Source organism: Corythoichthys intestinalis, chromosome 15 (genome assembly GCF_030265065.1).
Source record: "Corythoichthys intestinalis isolate RoL2023-P3 chromosome 15, ASM3026506v1, whole genome shotgun sequence".
NCBI lineage: Eukaryota > Metazoa > Chordata > Actinopteri > Syngnathiformes > Syngnathidae > Corythoichthys > Corythoichthys intestinalis.
In genome coordinates, this window is record NC_080409.1 from 45,567,360 (window position 1) to 45,586,834 (window position 19,475).

General features: G+C 38.1%; 2 protein-coding genes across 2 annotated transcripts in view; one reads left to right on the forward strand and one right to left on the reverse strand.

Annotated features, from left to right (window-relative positions):
- Positions 1 to 1,210: 1,210 nt before the first annotated feature.
- On the reverse strand, positions 1,211 to 18,609 carry ptafr (platelet-activating factor receptor). Its single transcript, XM_057860227.1, has 5 exons — positions 18,271 to 18,609; positions 14,522 to 14,620; positions 5,038 to 5,197; positions 4,634 to 4,681; positions 1,211 to 2,963 (listed from the first exon to the last, which is right to left on the reverse strand). The coding sequence occupies exons 3-5, from the start codon at positions 5,104 to 5,106 to the stop codon at positions 1,791 to 1,793; spliced, it is 1,290 nt and encodes a 429-aa protein (XP_057716210.1). The 5' UTR covers positions 5,107 to 5,197; positions 14,522 to 14,620; positions 18,271 to 18,609; the 3' UTR covers positions 1,211 to 1,790.
- luzp1 (leucine zipper protein 1) overlaps positions 17,587 to 19,475 on the forward strand; it is a 153,062-nt gene continuing 151,173 nt past the window's right edge. The window contains exon 1 of the mRNA XM_057860224.1: positions 17,587 to 18,006. The gene's annotated coding sequence lies outside the window, so the exon portion shown is untranslated. The remainder of the gene's footprint in view (positions 18,007 to 19,475) is intronic.

Consider the following 19,475-nt stretch of genomic DNA (forward strand, 5'->3'; position numbering starts at 1 on the left):
TTCTTCTTTTCTGTGTGTGTCACACAGGAAGCTAGATTGGTGCAATTCAGTCTGCACATTTGAAAAAGCAGTGGCAGTGAGTATCAGCAAGACCCGTATACTAGTGTATACACAGTTAAAAACACTGGCCAACATGTATTGCCTCGATTCCAACACATTTTTTCCCCTCTAAATTGAAATTTATGTATTCCAAATAGTCAATTATTTTCATTTGGAAGTGTTTTGTTAGCTTAACTGGCTCTACTTCACATGGTTGTTTTTTTGGGGGGGGGGTCAGTTTTTCGCCTTTTTGTGCTGCCACTCACTCAAATCTGTCATTAAATCACAGAAATCTGTCCCAGGCCTCCATATTCAGTGGTGTTACTTGATGTAATTATATTAGATATGAAACCGTTTCTTTAAAATAGGCAATGACTCTCTTTATCATTGACACATTTGCTGCCATTGACAACAATAGACAAGTGGGAAAACAGGAAAGATTAGGGCGAGGGTCAGCAACCCACGGCTCTAGAGCCGCATGCAGCTCTTTAGCTCTGGCTCCCTGGAGCTTTTTCAAAAATGTTTGAAAATGGAAAAAGATGCGGTAGGGAAATATATCTTTAGTTTTAATATAGCTTATGTAGGAGGAAAAACATTACACAAACATTTTTCTAATTCATTAATATTGTAATAAACTCAAGGGGGCATCGTTCAACAGAGTAGTCACGTGGGGTGTCATTCTCTATAGGATGCACTGCAGAGAAAATAAACATTTACCGTATTTTCCGCACTATGAGGCACAATAGAGTATATGGTACACCTTCAATGAATGGCCTATTTTAAAACTGTTTTCATATATAGGGCCCACTGCATTATAAGGCGGAGTAGTAGTAAGCAGTAGTGGTTGGCGTTGCGTTATGCATCCACAAGATGGAGCTGAGCTAAACGGAACGTCATGTCATGTAATATTGATCCATATATATAATGCACATCGGATTCTAAGGCGTACTGTCGGCTTTTGAGAAAATTGAAGGCTTTCAGGTGCGCCTAATAGGTGGGAAACTACAGTAATTATGAAAGTAGCCAATTTAGTCATTTTGATAGTAGGCTAATATAGCTAATATAGATACATACAGTACATCATGTGATGCCTTCATTATCAGGCTTATATAAGGCTCTCCATTTTTTTGCGGCTCTAGACATACAGTGGGGAGAACAAGTATTTGATAGTGTATCAAATACTTGTTCTCCCCACTGTACTTGTTTTATTTTTATTTTATTATTTTGCTCCAATATGGCTCTTTCAGCGTTTTGGGTTGCCGACCCCTGGACTACAGCATGACAGCACAAATATTTGAAAAGAAACATTTACAATCTTTTGTAATTTAAGTTAAACACAACAGTACTTGATAAATGCAGTATAGTAGGGTAAAAAAAACATTTAATTCATTCAGTCTTTTGCATCCCACTATAGGGAGTCTGTGTACTACTGGTGGTACTCGACCACACTTTGAGAACCATTGATATATTGTCACTGATGGTGTAGTAATATACAATCATCTGAGTTAGTTACAGGAAGCCTTGATAAGGTTTCCACAACGTGACCCTTAGAATGGTATTGAGAAAGTTTGTCCTTCTGTACACGCTATGCCAAGTTGTAGTCTGCCTGTGACCCAAAGCCTGCTGGGTTAGGCTGCAACACAGGATAAGATATCTTTTAAAAAAATGCTGTATGGTGGAGATTAAAAATAAAATGAAATCCAACCCCGAAGTTTGTTTGGCCACTCCATCCAGTGGCTGTGTTGGCGTCACTACAGTGTCGGCTGGGGGAGCTCATCAGGGAGTTTCTGGCTATGCTGCCGACTGTCCAAAGAGATCTGTGAGGTGACGGTGTAGGAGCAGCCCTCGCCCTTTGTCATCCTCTTCAGATGAGCTACTATGAATCGTCTAAACTTCCTGGTGGCAAAACAGTACACCACTGGATCCAGAATGCAGTTGAGTCCCATGAGAAACAAGGTGACCTGGTGCATGTCGTTGAGAGCCTGCACTGTCTCGCCACTCCAGTCCACGTGACCCCATCCCTCTTGAATCTGCAGTGTTGCCAATGTCCAAAAGCCTTGCACCAAATGATGAGGCAGGAAGCACAAGACGAAGACGCCGACCACCGCCATAAGCATCTGCACAGCCCTCCGTTTCACTCCTGTAGGCTTCCTTGATGAAGAGATTGTCATGTTGGACTTTCTAGATAAAACTGTTCCGGACTTAAATTCCGACAGGGGGATGCTTTGTGAGAACAGGGATCGTGCGATGAGGAGGTTAAACACCACCACCAGCGCAAACACAACAAAAAACATTCCGATAATTAAAAAATGCGTGAGAGCCACGATTCTTTTGGATGAGTCTGGCCCATCCTGGTAGGCCTCAAAACAGCGAGTGATGTTCCCATCCTGGTTAGTGCCCGGTTTGATGAGAAACGGAATAGATAAGGAAACTGTGAAGAACCAGATTACAGCAGAAACTGCGATTCCACGGCACCTGTGGTCTGAGGAGGCAGCGTCCAGAGGCTTAGTGACCGCCCAGTATCGGTTGGCACTAATGGCGGCGAGGAAAAGGATGGAGCAGTAGGTGTTGATGAAGAAAAACGAACCGGTCAGGCGACACAGGAAGTCTTTGTAGACCCATGTGCCTTGGCGGCTATAATAGCCAATCCAGAAGGGAAGAGCGCACACAAAGAGAAGATCTGCAATAGTCAAGTTAGTCATGTAGATGCGGATTTCCCCCATGGCGTTGGCTTCGCGTAGGCAACGTAGCACAAACAGCACGTAGATGTTGGCAAAGAGCCCCACAATGAAGATGATGCCATAGGCCGTCGGGAAAAGGTGATAACGGAAAGGCGAGTCCAGGAAGTTGGAGTCATTTACGACTGTAGACGGCAGAGGTGTGACTGCTGCAACACTTTGTGCAGTGGAAAGCAATGTTTCAGCCTGTGGGAAATAAGAAAACAATGGAAAATCTGAGTTTTACCAGATTGCGTGAATTCTGAATGAAATCAAAAGAAGCAGACTGTTTATTTTTAATGACAACTGAAGGAACCCCAATAGTACAGTAGAAAATATTTATTCCAGAAAGCAGTTTACCCTTTGGCTGTTTACAATCTCAACATATTTTCCCCATTAGAAAAACGGAAAAGCTATAAAAAAAATAAAAAAAAATTTAAAAAAATTAAGATACTAACATTAAACCAATTATGACCACTTAGGGAGCACCGAAATAGAAATTCACAGGAATCATTTGAAACAATTGACTGACGTTCATAGCGACATCTGGAAAAGTATTTCCTTAGGGCAGGCAGTCAACAAATACTTTTCTGTGAGTATATTAATATATGAACTGAAACCAAAAGACTACAAACTATTATTTTCTGTGAGTATATTAATATATGAGCTGAAACCAAAAGACTACAAACTATTATTGATCGTAGTCATTTATGAAATGACAGTAACTGTTTTGTTTTGTTTTCAACCTTATAATCTCTCAACAAAAACTGAGGTGTTACTAATCTACCGTAATTTTCAGACTATAAGGCGCACCTGACTATAAGCCTCCACCCACCAAATTTGATAGGAAAACAGCATTTGTTTATGAATAAGCCACACTGGACTATAAACCGTAGCTGTCCAAACTGTATTATGCGATATTTACCCTAAAAGATATTAACCGGTAACACGATATTTAAAAGCGGCATCCTAAGACTGCCATAAGACTAAATGAAGCACCACGAAGCTTTGAACCGAAAGCTTCATTGCTTCAAAAAGCTTCATTTGGCCCTCACTGCTCCTTTGGGGAGACAGTCAACCTCTGCTGCCACCTGCTGTCAACACTGTTGTCGTCCAACATGCCTCCTAGCATGCATTACAGCGCTACAGATATCAATGACAATCAAAATGCATGTTCTGTGCTAATTATTTCTTCAGTTACTGCTCCAGTTGTTTCATTATTTGCTACTTATGGTATTTAGTAACACGTCACTTGACAGTGGTGCCATAAGACTGTCATAAGGCTTATGCTTATAACACATGTCATTTTGTGTGATCCGACAAATTATTATTATTATGTAAAAGATTCGAGCTGGACATAAATGGAGTTAATGGACTTAATAGCGTCAGTCATAAGCATTCATTCATGCCCATGATAGTGTCATATCTTAATTATTACGGTCTTATGGCTGTGTTATGACGCCGCTGTCAAATAAAGTGTTGCCTATTAACCCAAAAAAATCAGCAAATAAGTCGCACTGGACTATAAAACGCAGGATTCAAAATTAGGGAAAAAATAGCGTCTTTTGTCCGAAATTTACGGTACTTATCTGTGAGCATATTAAAATAAGAACTGAAACCAAAAGACTACAATTATTACCCATCTTAGTCATTTATGGAATTACATTTACTGCTTTTCTTTTTTAATCTTATACCCTCTCAAAAAAAAAACTGTGCTGTTACTAATATAATTGTTTTGTTGTTGATGTTTTTTCACTTACACTCCATGTAGTTTCCCAAATGAATTATCTTTTTTTTTTTTACATCAATAGAGCATGTCTGTACAAATTTAAGACAAGACTTAAAAAGTGAAGCAACACGTTCAATAGGAAGTTTACCATGATTTCTCTCATGTGGCCGCCTTCTCGTGTCCTATTAGATTTCAACTGTGAAAGAAAGAAGTTGAGCGGAAGTCAGTTTTGTGAGGTGTCTAGATACAGATAATTACAACCAGGCACAAACATGTAACATCACTATGTGAAAAAGAAAACAACTTTTGTGTTTGTGTTATTATGTCTGCTCCTGGTTAAAGATCTAAGGAAGCTTTTCTAAAACAATTTCTCTCTTTTACGAGTTATCCAAGTCTAATATAAAATGCCAGATGTTAGAAGTTACACGTCGCACGTAATCACACAAATCAGACTGAAAAATACAGTACATCCTGAGCATCTACTGAAGTTATGACATGCCAAAGACAAGGATGTTTTAGCACAAGACAAAAAAATCGAAACAGCTGACTTACCGTACGCTGTCTTCCTCTTCTGGTGTGTTCTGCGTGTCTGGAAGTATCATTGGGAGTAAAAGCAGGCATCAAGTATCATGAAGGAGGAGGTGCAAATGTCTTCTTGGGAAATCCCACATGGTGTAATTCACGCTGTCATTCAAAGAAGTCACGCCCATGCCTGAGTAATATGGAAGTTTTACACTTACTTCACGCTGAAATGTGGCTTTTAATTAGTCCCTTGTGTTTTCTTTTACGGCACTTCTATTTTATTGGACCTCACATGCCTGAATAACATAGATTTCTCAATTCTTCCCAAATTACAAGAGCCAAATTCGGAATGTGGAACTGCAAATTATTATCATTATTATTATTATTATTTTTTTTTTAATCATAAATTATAATAAATATTTTAGTTGTTGTTTTACAAGAACCACGATAAAAGGATATCTCCCTGGAAAAAAGGGAAAAGAATAAGAAAAGTGTCTTGGTGCTAAAACTATCATCATTATTTTTTTTAATTCATCAAGAACATGCTATATAGCAACTAACCGACAACTATTCCTGCTAATGCTAATTGCTAGAATAAAAATGCTTTTAGTTTTGTATGTAAAAGTAAAAAATAAAAAAGTGTACTTCAAAGAGTACAGTGATCCCTCGCTACTTCGCGCTTCAAACTTCACGCCCTCAGTCTATCGCGGCTTTTTTTTCCCAATTAAAAAAATTAATATATATACTGTATATATATAAATACAAATGAGATGTCCGAGCGGATCGCCTAGTCTCACTCTCCCTCCCTCCCTTTCCCTGCTCTTTGTTGGTTAGGCAGTGCACTGGAGTTGGTTATTAAAGTTAACAATGATTGACAGATGGTTATGGTTGGATCTTACCAGACATGCTTTACGTCAATGTGCCGCATGCATCAATCATCGTTTACTTGTTAAACAGTTGCTGTGACAACTCATTGTGTGCAGGTGAGCAGCTTGAGGTTTAAAAATAATTCGGTGGGACATTAATGTTTTAAACTTACCATAATTATCATATTTGAAGTGCTTGAAAATTTAAAAAAATAAATACATATACAGTACTGTGCAAAAGTTTTAGGCAGGTGTGAAAAAATGATGTAAACTAAGAATGCTTTCAAAAATATAAACAATGATTGTTTATTTTGATCAATTTACAAAATGCAAAGTGAGTGAACAAAAGAAAAATCTCAATCAAATCAATATTTGGAGTTACTACCCTTTGCCTTCAAACCAGCATCAATTCTTATAGGTACACTTGCACAGAGTAAGGGATTTTGTAGGCTTATAGTCAGGTGACTGAGGACAAGACTGAGCACAGCAACAAGACACAAGGTAATTGTACTGCATCAGCAAGGTCTCTCCCAGACAAAGATTTCAAAGCAGACTGGGATTTCAAGATGTGCTGTTCAAGCTCTTTTGAAGAAGCACAAAGAAACGGGCAACGTTGAGGATCATAGACGCAGTGGTCGGCCAAGGAAACTTAGTGCAGCAGATGAAAAACACCTCAAGCTTATTTCCCTTCGAAATCGGAAGTTGACCAGCAGTGCAATCAGCTCAGAACTGGCAGAAACCAGTGGGACCCAGGTACACCCATCTACTGTCCGGAAAAGTCTGGCCAGAAGTGGTCTTCATGAAAGAGTTGCAGCCAAAAAGCCATACCACCGACATGGAAACAAGGCCAAGCGACTCGACTATCCACGAAAACATAGGAACTGGGGTGCAGAAAAATGGCAGCAGGTGCTCTGGACTGATGAGTCAAAAATTGAAATATTTGGCTGTAGCAGAAGGCAGTTTGTTCGCTGAAGGGCTGGAGAGCGGTACAATAATGAGTGTCTGCAGGCAACAGTGAAGAATGGTGGAGGTTCCTTGCAAGTTTGGGGCTGCAATTCTGCAAATGGAGTTGGAGATTTGGTCAGGATTAATGGTGTCCTCAATGCTGAGAAATACAGGCAGATACTTAGCCATCATGCAATACCATCAAGGAGGCGTATGATTGACCTCAAATTTATTCTGCAGCATGACAACGACCCCAAACATACAGCCAATGTCATTAAGAACTATCTTCAGCGTAAAATGTCATTAAGAACTATCTTCAGCGTAAAGAAGAACAAGAAGTCCTGGAAGTGATGGTATGGCCCATACCATCACTTCCACAGAGCCCTGATCTCAACATCATCGAGTCTGTCTGGGATCTCATGAAGAGACAGAAGGATTTGAGGAAGCCTACACCCACAGAAGGTCTGTGGTTAGTTCTCCAAGATGTTTGGAAAAACCTACCAGCAGAGTTCCTTCAAAAACTGTGTGCAAGTGCACCTAGAAGAATTGATGCTGTTTGAAGGCAAAGGGTGGTCACACCAAATATTGATTTTATTTAGATTTCTCTTCTGTTCATTCACTGCATTTTGTTAATTGATGAAAATAAACTATTAACACTTCCATTTTTGAAAGCATTCTTAGTTTACAGCATTTTTTCACACCTGCCTAAAAGTTTTCCACAGTACTGTATATACATAAAAGTTTTTTTTTTTTTTTTTTAATTGTACTTTGGGGGGGGGGGTTGTTAAAAACATGTCCTACATTATCTCTTTCCAATGACAAATCTGAATAAATACAATGAACATAGACATTTTTAAATAAAATGGATATTTTAAAATGAAATAAAACTGTTTTGGTCCCCATTAACCGCAAAAAACGAGGGATCACTATACATTTTTATTTCATTTTAAAATATCCATTTTATAAAGTTATACACTTGCATGACGGTTAAAAACATTTAAATGTTTCCTGAATCAAAGGAGTTGAGATCTTCTCCAGTAAAAGGAGGGTGTGTTTGGAGCAATTAAACTTGTATTGTGGCACTTCCTGATTTGCGTAATGTGATTTGTGTGTATTTGAAATAAAGACAAATTTTCAGGAATTTTGCGCTGTCACTCACTTTAAAAGATCGTGTTAAACACTCCATAAGCTTGATTAACAAGAAAATCTTGCATTGATACAGGCACGGTTTATCCTAATTCAAACACCAATTTTACATCCATTATATTCGATAAGTGTTTAAAAAAAATAAAATAAAATAAATTTAAAAAATCAATTTTACGTCGTAATTCTTTTAGGCAGCCGTCTCCAAAGTATTCCACAAGGACCCGCTGTGGCTGCAGGATTTCACTCCAACCAAACAAGAAAACATCTTTTCACCAATGTGGTCTTTTACGGCCTTTAGGACCGGTTAGGAGACCTAAGAGCAGGTCTTATAGTGGTACTGTACAAATGCTAGAGCTGTAAGTGCGGGGTTGAGGTCTCTGTTTAGATAAAAAGCGCCAATGTGGTACAAAATTGCAGTGTTGCTTTCTAACCACTAGATGGCCCACCAGACTTACCAATTGAGACCAGCTCTCCCGGAGCCTTCTCATTTCTGAGCCATCCCCTCCTCTCTAAAACATACTAGTAGTGTAAAAGTTTATTGGTGCAATTCCTTGGCAATCAGACCAGGAAAAAATACAAGTCTGTACAAGGCATGTGCCAATTTCCATTGCTTTCCCAGGAAATACAACGAAAGATCATTTCAAATATTACATCCTAGAATGACTATTCGCATTTACATAACTTTTAAAGATGTTTGTGCACATGGACAAACACACAATGTAGCAGGAATGTCAAACTGATTTTTGTTCGCTGCCCACATTCTTGGCAATTACATCGCAAGGGGCCTGGCGCCTGGACAGTGGACAAGTATATTTTTGATCTAAGAAGTTATAATACATTTTCCACAGAAATTTACAGAATACATAGAAACATATAATACATACAAAATTGACATAACTGAATTTACCAGGACAGTGCTCCATTGGCTATGACCGCTTTGATTTCATAAACGCAACATCCAATAGATTCCTAGTAAATACTGTATTGATGGGCAGCAAATGTTTGAAGCACACTCCGCCTCTCCACCTTTCCTTAGCTCGTGCTGTTAGCTTTTGCTCATGGCGAGGGGATGCAGAAATCAGGGCCTCCATCAGAGGTGGGTAGAGTAGCCACAAGTTTTTTTTCAAGTGAGAGTAGCATTACATCAAAATAATATTACTCAAGTAAAAGTAATCATCCAAAAAATATATACTCAAGTACAAGTAAAAAGTATCCAGTAAAAAGAATACCCAAGTAATGCGTACGATTGTCAGCAACTTTTTTTTTTTTTTTTTTTTTTTAACAATGGCATTTTTTTTCTCTCAAGACAAACTTATCTGCAGTATATAAAGATACTGTACAATAACCCATTATATAACCACACTAAGCCAAAGAACCACCTCCAAAAATATCATTCCGGCAACAGAGAAAAAAAACCAGAAATTAAGCGTTATTCGTCCATAGAGAGTGCCCTCTAGTGGAGAAAATAGTTTTTAGTTTAAATAGTGAATACTGCAGTTCCTTCAAAGTTACTGTTATGAAATTAAAAGAATCATATCGCCAGTTTTCCTTGGTCAATCGGTGCCAAATAAAAACTGGGAGAGATGCTTTCAAGTCATGTTGAGGGCAGCGCTCGATGTCAAATACCTAATTGGCCCGAATATAAGACGGCCCTGATTATAAGACGACCCCCTCTTTTTCAAGAATCAAGTTTGAAAAATGACTTTTTGAACACCAAATTGATTTTTATACAGAAAATAATTACAGTACAACCGAAACAAATTGTTTACGGTGCTTGACTGAACAGGCTGGCGTGATCATAGAACGGCAAGCTTGCGTCTGATTGTTGTAATGGAGTCATGTGATTATTGTTGCATTGTCTCATTGGTGAAATTACTAGCTCTTCTCTTGGCAATGGCATTGCTGGCAAAAAAAAAAAAAACCAAAAAATCTTATATGTAGAATAAAGAGGAAAAATGTAACGACTGTTGTGTAGCCCCTAAAGTAGCGCAGTAAGAGTAGCATTTTTTTCTTCAAAAATCCACTGAAGTAAAAAGTAAGGCTTAGTAAAACTCTTAGAAGTACATTTTTCTCATAAAGTTACTCAAGTAAATGTAACGGAGTACATGTAACGTGTTACTACCCAACTCTGGCCTCGATGACACAGAGTCACCATCAACAGAACGCAGCTCTTTCTCATCGCGTCTCGTCTCTTTGAAGTCATCAATCAAAAATCAGGATGAAAACATGCACTTTGGTAGAGTGTTGTTTGACATTTCCACTTGCTTGCATTCTTCTGATTTGAATTGCGCTTGGCCTTGCAGGCCAGATCAACTTGAAAAAAATGTTGCTCTTTATGGAGTTTGATATTCTGCTTCAACATTTGAATCGAAAGAACCGATGATTGGCTTCGTTTAGATGTTTGCATTTGAAGTGACTTGTGTTCCGTTCAACGTAGACCCTTGATTTCATAGAAGCCTCACAATTGCTCAATGTTTTGGTCGGAGTTTATGTTTGAACTTCTCTTCATCAAGTTGGAAATGCCTGAAATGCCAAGGTCCTTGGAAGGTTATTTTATTATCTCAAGTGGTCTTTAAATTGTGAAAGTATTGGATAGTTTTGGCCTTGAGTGTCCTGAAACGATGTCGGAAATGTCTGGAATGTACAGTCATGGAATTTGGAAAGTTTCATCTATTACCATTATTATTTGAGATTTTCTTTTGATTTCTCTCATAATGGTTGATGGCTCATTTGCATTTCAGCGTACCTTGTTTTGGATTGGCTTTTATATACACGTGTACTTGAAAACAATACAATTTTCTGCATACATGATGATTTGCTACCTGCAATTATGTATAAAGTATTATCCTCCCATAGGAGGGAGATTAGTGGAGGTGCAGCTGCACATGGACCCTGACCTCTAAGGGGTGTGGAGAGTGTCTAAAACAAAGTTAAGATGATGCTCGGAGCTATAATATAGTGTTTGAGTGTTAAAATTATCTCTGATATCTCTGAAAAGCAGCCCAAGAGTCCCGTGGATACTCATCGCAGCCTACCCTGTTGTCATTTGTTCCACCACTGATCCTCACAATCAAATATATTACAGACAAGTTTCCTGAGCGAAACATTGGCGTCGCCATCTTGGAAAATTTCTGCTCCGAACCTCCGGTTTAGACAGAACAACATGAATTGCGGTTGAAGTAAGCAGTGTTTTGACAAAGTTAAAACTGCAAAATCAAACCAGAGGAACCCACAGAATCTCCAAAAATGGATTCAGCATGACGTAGGTGAGACTCCGAGACTTTCTGTGCTGTGCGTGAACTCCTGGAAGCGCCTATGGTTGGACATGGAATGTTTTGAACTGAGTCCACTTTCAAAGCGCCAGTGTGGATCTACCTCGCCATACGCCTAAAATCGAAACCAGCTGCAGACAATAAGTTAAGGATATGCTTTAAACCTAAAGATATACCTACCAACTGGGAGGGTGGCAGTGAATGAACATTTGTTCATTCGCTGCCATCCCTCCCACTTCAAACGGATTGAACGTCTATGGCCGGTAGTGGCAGCCAATGCCAGGCAATGAGGTCATTTTGGGCCATTTAAGGTCATTTACCTGTTCATTTTGAGTTACTTCATGTTGATTTGGGGGTATTTTCTGGGTCTCTTCCTGTTTATTTTGAGTTACAGAACAGGAAATGACCTAGGAATCACCCAAATGAATAGGCAGCGACTCAAACTCAACAGAAAATGACCTGTAAATGCCCTAGAATGAACAGCAAGTGACCTGTAAATTCCCTGAAAATCGGAAATAATTACTGTGAATGCTCTAGTTTCAAATGAACGAATGTTCCCAGTCTAAATGGATTGGGCGTCGAGCACCGTCAATGCAGCCTTAGAGTTAACCGAGACACTGGTGGAAAATGGTGGAAAATTTTGGTAGCAACTTGTTGGTTCATTTTTATTTTTTTTAGACATTGACACCTTTTCAAAACGATATCTCAATTCTTGGCAGGAGCATATCGATAACCTTTAAGGATACAAAGTATCACGATATATCACCGTTTCGATATTTTGTCACACCCCTAATATACTGTGTGTATATATATATATATATATATATATATACACAGTATACATCAATCTGTTTGAAGAGAGATAACATTTGTGCTTTATAGGTACTGTCTACATCTGATCGCTTTGTTTTCAACTCATTCATGTCCGAAAAGTACACAATGCATGCAGATACATCAACCAATGTTGCACACAAAGCTGTAAGAGCTGGATGTCTTAGGATAAGTGCATGTTTCCTGACATGACATGCTGCCCTACATTTGGGCTCATCTGGGTTATATGTGTTTAAATACCAGCCATAACCCGCTCTGGGAGGACAGTGTATTAAGCACATTAATCCTCCGCCTCACTGTTAAAAGAACACAATGTAGTAAAGCTACATAAGCCGTGTTGTAGCGTAAAGTCCTTCCTTTGTTAATTTCATTTCTCCCCTTGCTTTATTATGATATAGTCAGAATATTGTCGGGTAACTTGACCCACCTCACATTGTACGATTGACTCTGCGTAATTTTAGTAGGGATGTGCAAAGGATTATGGAGATTAGTGTGCAGATGCAGTATTTGTAAGGAGCTCTGGATAACATAAAAATGCATCCTGTGTCAAACAGGAAAAAAAGTAGCAGAGAACCAATGGTATGTGCGTGCTATCAGCTAACTCTTTTTGGAACGGAGTTGATTGTGTTGGCTGGTCAGGGATGTTTGCAATTAGGAAGGATGTTGGTTCTAATATGAGCGCTTCCTGAATCAGGTGGTCCATACAGTGTACAGTGCAAAGCAGACTATATTCCCTGGTAAACATGTGTTCGCGCTTTGCATTGCCGTATTTATCACGCATTTGCATTAATGCCATTTGATATATGGAAGCCACTTCCCCACATGACAGAAACATGTGTGTGAATGCGCCCAAGAAATATGGAACATGACAGATGTGAATGGTCCTATGAAAATATTCAAGTCTGTCTTTGCTTTATGTAGCCCAAATGTTAAATAGGCCAATGACTTACAATTTGGGCTTTGATATTTCAGGAAAATGTGCTTCTGAAGGAGCACACAATATCAGAGTACTAACAGTCATGCTTAATGTCATAAGACAAATTTACACCTGAAGCTACATTCATTCAAACTGAGTACAGTAAAATGGGAACAGAGCCCAGTTGTCAAGACATCACCAACTCTCTCGTTAAAACAAAAAAGATTTCCAGATGATTTGATTTAAAAAAAAAATGCAATACATATCACGAGGAATCTCACTTCTAATAACCCTGAATGTACTGTACCTGGAATGAATGTTTCACTTCATCTAACTTCCTTTACATCATTTGCTACTTTTCTACTAGCCAAGTTTCAAGGTTAAGGTTGACTTATGGCATCGGGCATCTTACAGAAAAGGCCTGAAAAAATGCAACAATTTTACATAAAAATGTGTTGTAGTAAAAACCAGAGAATGGACAGGAAAGTGAATTTGTAAAGAGACCACGGATAGGCATGGGTTCATTGTATGTGTATCCAAAAAATTTTTTGACTGTTTTTAAAATGTGAACGACCCCACAAGTGACTGAGGAGGAAACAGGTATGCTGCTTAAACAGAAGTTTATATTTTTGGAGACCGAAAAACAGGTATTAAAAAAGTGTTGTCTTTTGTTTTTGTTTTTTGGTTGTTCTTTTTTTAAACACCCACCATGATAATTTTCATTTAACAAAGAAAAAGTCTTCCTTATAACATAGAATAGAATAGACCAGCTGATATATTGGGCCGATATTTGGAAATTTGACATTTGAAATTTGTATATCGGTCTTTTTTTTAAATACGATTGGCCGATATGGAAAAGTCCATTTAAAATTAGGGATAGGCACCATGGATCGCGCCATTTTTCAGAAGATCGGAATCGGGTGAAAAGGACCGGGTTTTTACATTTAAAAATATATATTTATGTTTTCTGCTTCATGCTCATACATCATCCCTCTCCTTCTCATTTTTCTACGTTTTTTTTTTTTTTTTTTTAATAATTCACATTATGGAGGCGGATGTTTAAAACTTTTTTTTAAATTTTATTTATTTTTTTATTAACAACACTATTTTTCCGGAGAGCTATTTATTTAACCTTTTATTCAACTTTATAAGAGATGTTTCTGAGTCTAGGAAATTCAGGCACTTGTGGACCTATTGTTTTTTATTTGTCTGATTCTATAAACAAGTTTTAGGCATTTAAATGAAGTTCAGTGTTTGCATTATTCAATTTTTTTGCACTAATTACACTTTTACTGCAAATGAATATCGGCTCCAAAAATCGGTTATCGGCCCCGATTAGTACTTTTAATCTGTATCGGTATCAGTCCTGAAAAACTCATATCGGTCGATCTCTAGAATTGAATACAATACACTGGAGAGCATGTGGAAATGTGCAGTATCATAATTATAACGGGATTTACATGGCACGCATCTGCAACACAACCTACCTTCAGTTACTTCACATCCTTTCTTAGTCAGAAATGTAAAAGCAGACTCACATATTGCCAAGTTTTCCATGCTGGGGCATTCATGCTCAGTTCACACCAGGTTCTGAAAGGTCGCACTTTCGTGTTGACTTCTTTGTTTATCTTCCCCAGCTGTAGAGAGGATTGATCACATTATTTTTCTTTTTTACCTAAATAGCTGAGAAAATTTGAATTGAGAGGCTTATAATAATATACAAAAGCAAAATTAACAGCATGCAAATGTACCATATACAGCATCGAGAGTAGTTCAGAATCAGCTCAGATCACATAAGGTTAATAACATGTTCGAAACTTAAAACTACTATAGATTTTGAATATTGTTAAGGTTGTAAATAAGCAATTTCTGTCACGATTCGATTCAAGGGCTTTTAGCTGATTTAATGATATATTACGTGCCATTTAACACAGTGACAACTTACCAAAAGCAGTTTTGCCAGCTTGGAAAGAAATTCTACAGCTCAATCGCAGCATAAAACCTGCCCTTTTTTTTTTTTTTTTTAAGATAAAAAAAATAAGTCAACATTGCGATGGAATAATTGCTGTTTTGCCAATAGGCATCACAGGAGTTGTAGTTCTTCTTAGAAATTGTTAAAACTACTGTACATCTCATTAAGTATAATAAATAATAAATAATAATTAACTACATATTTATTAATCAAACATCAAAAATACATGTTTCTTTTATATACCAATGGATTATATGTTACTTGATTTGTTTTCTTTTATCCCAGACAATGTGTTTTAGGTTGTTTTATTTACCTGACATGTTTTGGCGATTACTTCCGCCTTCATCAGAGTGTGATGGATAATTTGATGTGATAATGGATAAGATGCTTCCATGGTAGTGACCCTTTAATTGACATTGACATTACCTTGACAGTAATGTACTTCTTAAATTCAGAGGTGGGTAGAGTAGCCAAATATTTTACTCAAGTAAGAGTAGCGTTACTTCAAAATAATATTACTCAAGTAACAGTAAAGCAGTCATCCACAAAATGTACTCAAGTACAAGTAAAAAGGTGCTTTAAAGACGCCACGTAATTGAACAGGCTGGCGTAATCATAGAACGGCAAGCTTGAGTCTGATTGTTATGATGGAGTCATGTGATTATTGTTGCGATGTCTCATTGGTAAAACTAGTAGAGCTACTGTTGGCAGCGCTAGCAAAAAACAAAGTCAAAACTACTATGTACAATAAAGAGGAAAAATGTAACGAGTGTAGTCAAAGTAGCAGAGTAAGAGTAGCATGTTTGTCTTCACAAATCTACTCAAGTAAAAGTAAAAAGTATGGTGTGGTAAAAGTACTCTTAGAAGTACATTTTTCTCAAAAAGTTACTCAAGTAAATGTAACGGAGTAAATGTAACTCATTACTACCCACATCTGCTTGAATCAAATCTAAATTTCTCATTAATTTTAAATAAAATGCTAATTTTATGTATACTTTTTTAGTGCCGAATTTTTGTAGTCCTTCTCCGAAGGCATAGAAGGCCCTGAGGTTTTCCCACTGCTAAAAGATGACAATGTTGATTGATATTATGTGTTTTGATTAATTGCGATCAGCAAGGGCATAGGTTTGGTCTCAACATTGGTAGGGACGATATAAGAGAATCACCTGGATGTACACTTTTTGCTGGGGAAGGGACATTTACAGTATAAGACCAAACAGACTGGGTGAACGAGGGTCAGGGCTACATTTCTCACCAATATGAACCTTATCAATTGATAGGCTAAATGATCACTGCAAAATAAATCTGTATTGACTTATACTAACTTTCATGTGTATTGGTTCAGGTGATACACCATTCGATTCAGTTGTTTTCAAAAACTACTAAAGAAACATTTTGAAAACTTCCAGAATAAATGTCTGGATTTTATTAGCAAATTTAAACTGCAATATTTGAACACAAATTATATTAACATACACAAGAAATAAAAAAAATTTAATCAGCAATTAACTATCTATAAGAGGGTAATTCTTCGTTCACTACATTTCTTACAGTTTAATTAACGTTAACAGTCGAAAAATTACAGGAGGATATTTCTCTCAATGCAGCTTCCTCCTCGAGTTCGAGAAATTCACACAGATTAATGTTATGCTAACTCTGATGTAGGTTGGACTTTCAGTAGCAAAATTAGTGGTGTGTTCCCAACCTCCACAACATTGACAACTTTTTACATTATTAACAGTGGCTGCTGTTGCTGGTGGAAAAAAACTAATATCCCTCGTCTTCGAAGGGGGCGGAGGAGGCAGCATGTTGTCGACATATATTTCTGTCGGGGCTGTGTGAATGTGTTTGTCGGGGATGGGTCAAGTCATCAGCCAATCAAACGAGCGTTTGAGGGGAAAAAAATGGACTGGCACATTCATTCAGGTCAATGTAAGTAATGAAAGTACTGTAATTCACTTAATAATGGTAGTGGTCAATTCTATCCTTACAACATATGGGAAGACAATCTAAAGGACCTATGTAACTGAAGCTATTATATAATGCAAATAAGGTTGCTTAAAAGTTGGTGGGGACAATTTCAACATCCTGAAAAGTTGGTAGTGTTATGTCCCTACCGTCCCTATGAAACCTACGCCCTTGGCGATCAGCACTATCAGCAGTGCAGTCAATACAAATGCCCAAAAATTGAAAAAATAAGAGTTGAGAGTATTGTAATAAATTTCATGGATGCAATATAAAAAAACATAAGTTGTAAATGTAGGTCACTCCAGTTCTGATTGTGTTCAGGGTAGCAGAGAAAGCTTCCTGCCCCTGACCAACACCCATTGCTACAAGTATGCACTTTATACTGTATAGTCTGTTATTATATTTCGGGAACCCTGTTATTCTTCATGACAGAAGATTTTGGTAGAGTGCTGAGCTCAAAATGAGATTGTTCCTAATCTTACACCAACAACTGCATTACCAAACGCTTTTTTAGTGCAGTTGCAGATGTTGTTTTGGCCTTGCAGTGCACAATAAACCCAGTTTTATCGTGCCGCAACTTGCTCCGGGCAGCATTGTGTCGGTATTAGAGGAAATGTGCTACAGTTGACTGTACTAACACTCCTGACTTGCTGCTGTATGTGTGCGCGGAGGAACAAGTAGGAAGGGAAGAGAGGCGGGACCTCGCAGCCGGGGAAGGGCGTTCTCTTTGCGGTCAGAGCGGGCAGAGCCATCCCGAGGGGTGGGTCTTGCTCCGGCGACAGGAGGAGAAAGAAAAAAAAAAAACAGGGAAAACCCACCTTTTTTCATTGTTTGGGACGCGGTGGAATGTGATGGTTTGATCTCGAACGGACTCGGGAACGGGATAATCCAAGTGAAAAGGGTCGATTTGGGGGTGAACCGAAAGGGGGGAGAGGCTCAGCCAGAACGGGATGAACTTGTCTTCTCCTCTGTTGCCGCAGTGAGGGCAACTGGGGCCGAGTGAGCAAGACTGCAACAGCCGGTGGCAGCTTTTTGTCTTTTTTTGTGGATTTACCGCTTCACCTTCCCGATTTGACGACAAAGGTATAGTAAAATCCATATTTTTTTCACTGAGTTATCCTCACGTCTGTGTGCCCGGACATGAGCTAACATGTGCCGGGGCGGCACAAGTGTTCAACTGCGGCAAGTTTCCCCCCACCAACCATTCGACGTTCTGTTTTAACCAAAATGTAACAACTCAGGTGTTTCAATTTTGCTTCAACGCGTCGTTAAGCGTCACCATAATGCAGTTTCATCCCACATTCAGCGGCTTGTTGTCCATTTTTATCGCTTTTAAAATGGACTCACCATTACGACGACAGGTCTCTGGGTTGAAGTTGAGAATCTCCTCGAACATACCTAAACTGTCGCCGGGGCTGCCAAAAAATATCAGCATAGCTTTTTTCTATAGCTCTAAAGCGTTTCTTTGCTTTTTAAATGCAAAATAATGTGGTTGACACGTAGTTAGCTCGCGGTTGGGAGACTTTGTACCCGGACCAAGTGTTTGTTTGTCTGGTCTTTTCTTCCATCCGGAACAAGGGCACATAAACGCAGATAAAATATATTTAAAATACGTGTTAACTCTTTCAGATATCGATAATTTTCCGAGAGACATTTGCTCGAAAGTGCTGGCTTTGTCGTACAAATCACAGCACAACAGGAAGCTGTCACACAGCTGGGCCGCATCATGTTGGACAAGCAGAAAGCAAAAATTTAATTAACACTTTTTCATTTGGTTTTGATATAATACATCTGTTGGAGACGATATCATATCATATAGCTATACTTTGATTTTTCAGGGGACAGAATAATAATGAAGGTTATCAAGGTACAGTGCAGGTCCCCATATTGAAAGTTTACACTAAACTGTGAGATGTCATTTTAACCTGATCCTCCAATGTTGAGCATTTACATTCTCCGATTCAGATTTATCTCCCAAGTTTTTAAAATATTATGATCTGGCATTCATACCTAATTGTCGTACAAGTATAGGGCTGCAGCTATCGATTTATTTTAATAGTCGATTACTCTATCAGCAAGTTAGTTCGACTAATCGAGTAATCGGAGTAGGAACATTTAATGCGTTGCAGAATAAATTTTAGGCATGTAAAACAAAGGCTTGCTAAGATTGCACTTTCAAAATAAAGTTCCCATTTGTTTCTTCTAACTATGCAGGATTGCACTTTCATAAAAAAAAAAAAAAAAAAAAAAAAAAATAATAATCAAAATACCTGAGCTTAGCCTCAAATGGATTTAAAAATAAAAATAAAAAATAATGATCTAAGTACAACAAAAGAACAGTTGGCTAACTTGCACTCCAAAAGTTCGCTAGCTTGAATGCTATAAAATGCACGTTTTTTTTTTTTTTTTTTTTTTTTTTTTTTTTTTTTACAATGCTCTCAGCAAATCGTTGTAGCGCTATAAAAGTGCAGTATATTGAAAAGGTTCACCACTGTATACAACTACAGTGGGACCTTGACTTTAAAGTCATTTTACTTATGAGTTTCACAAAA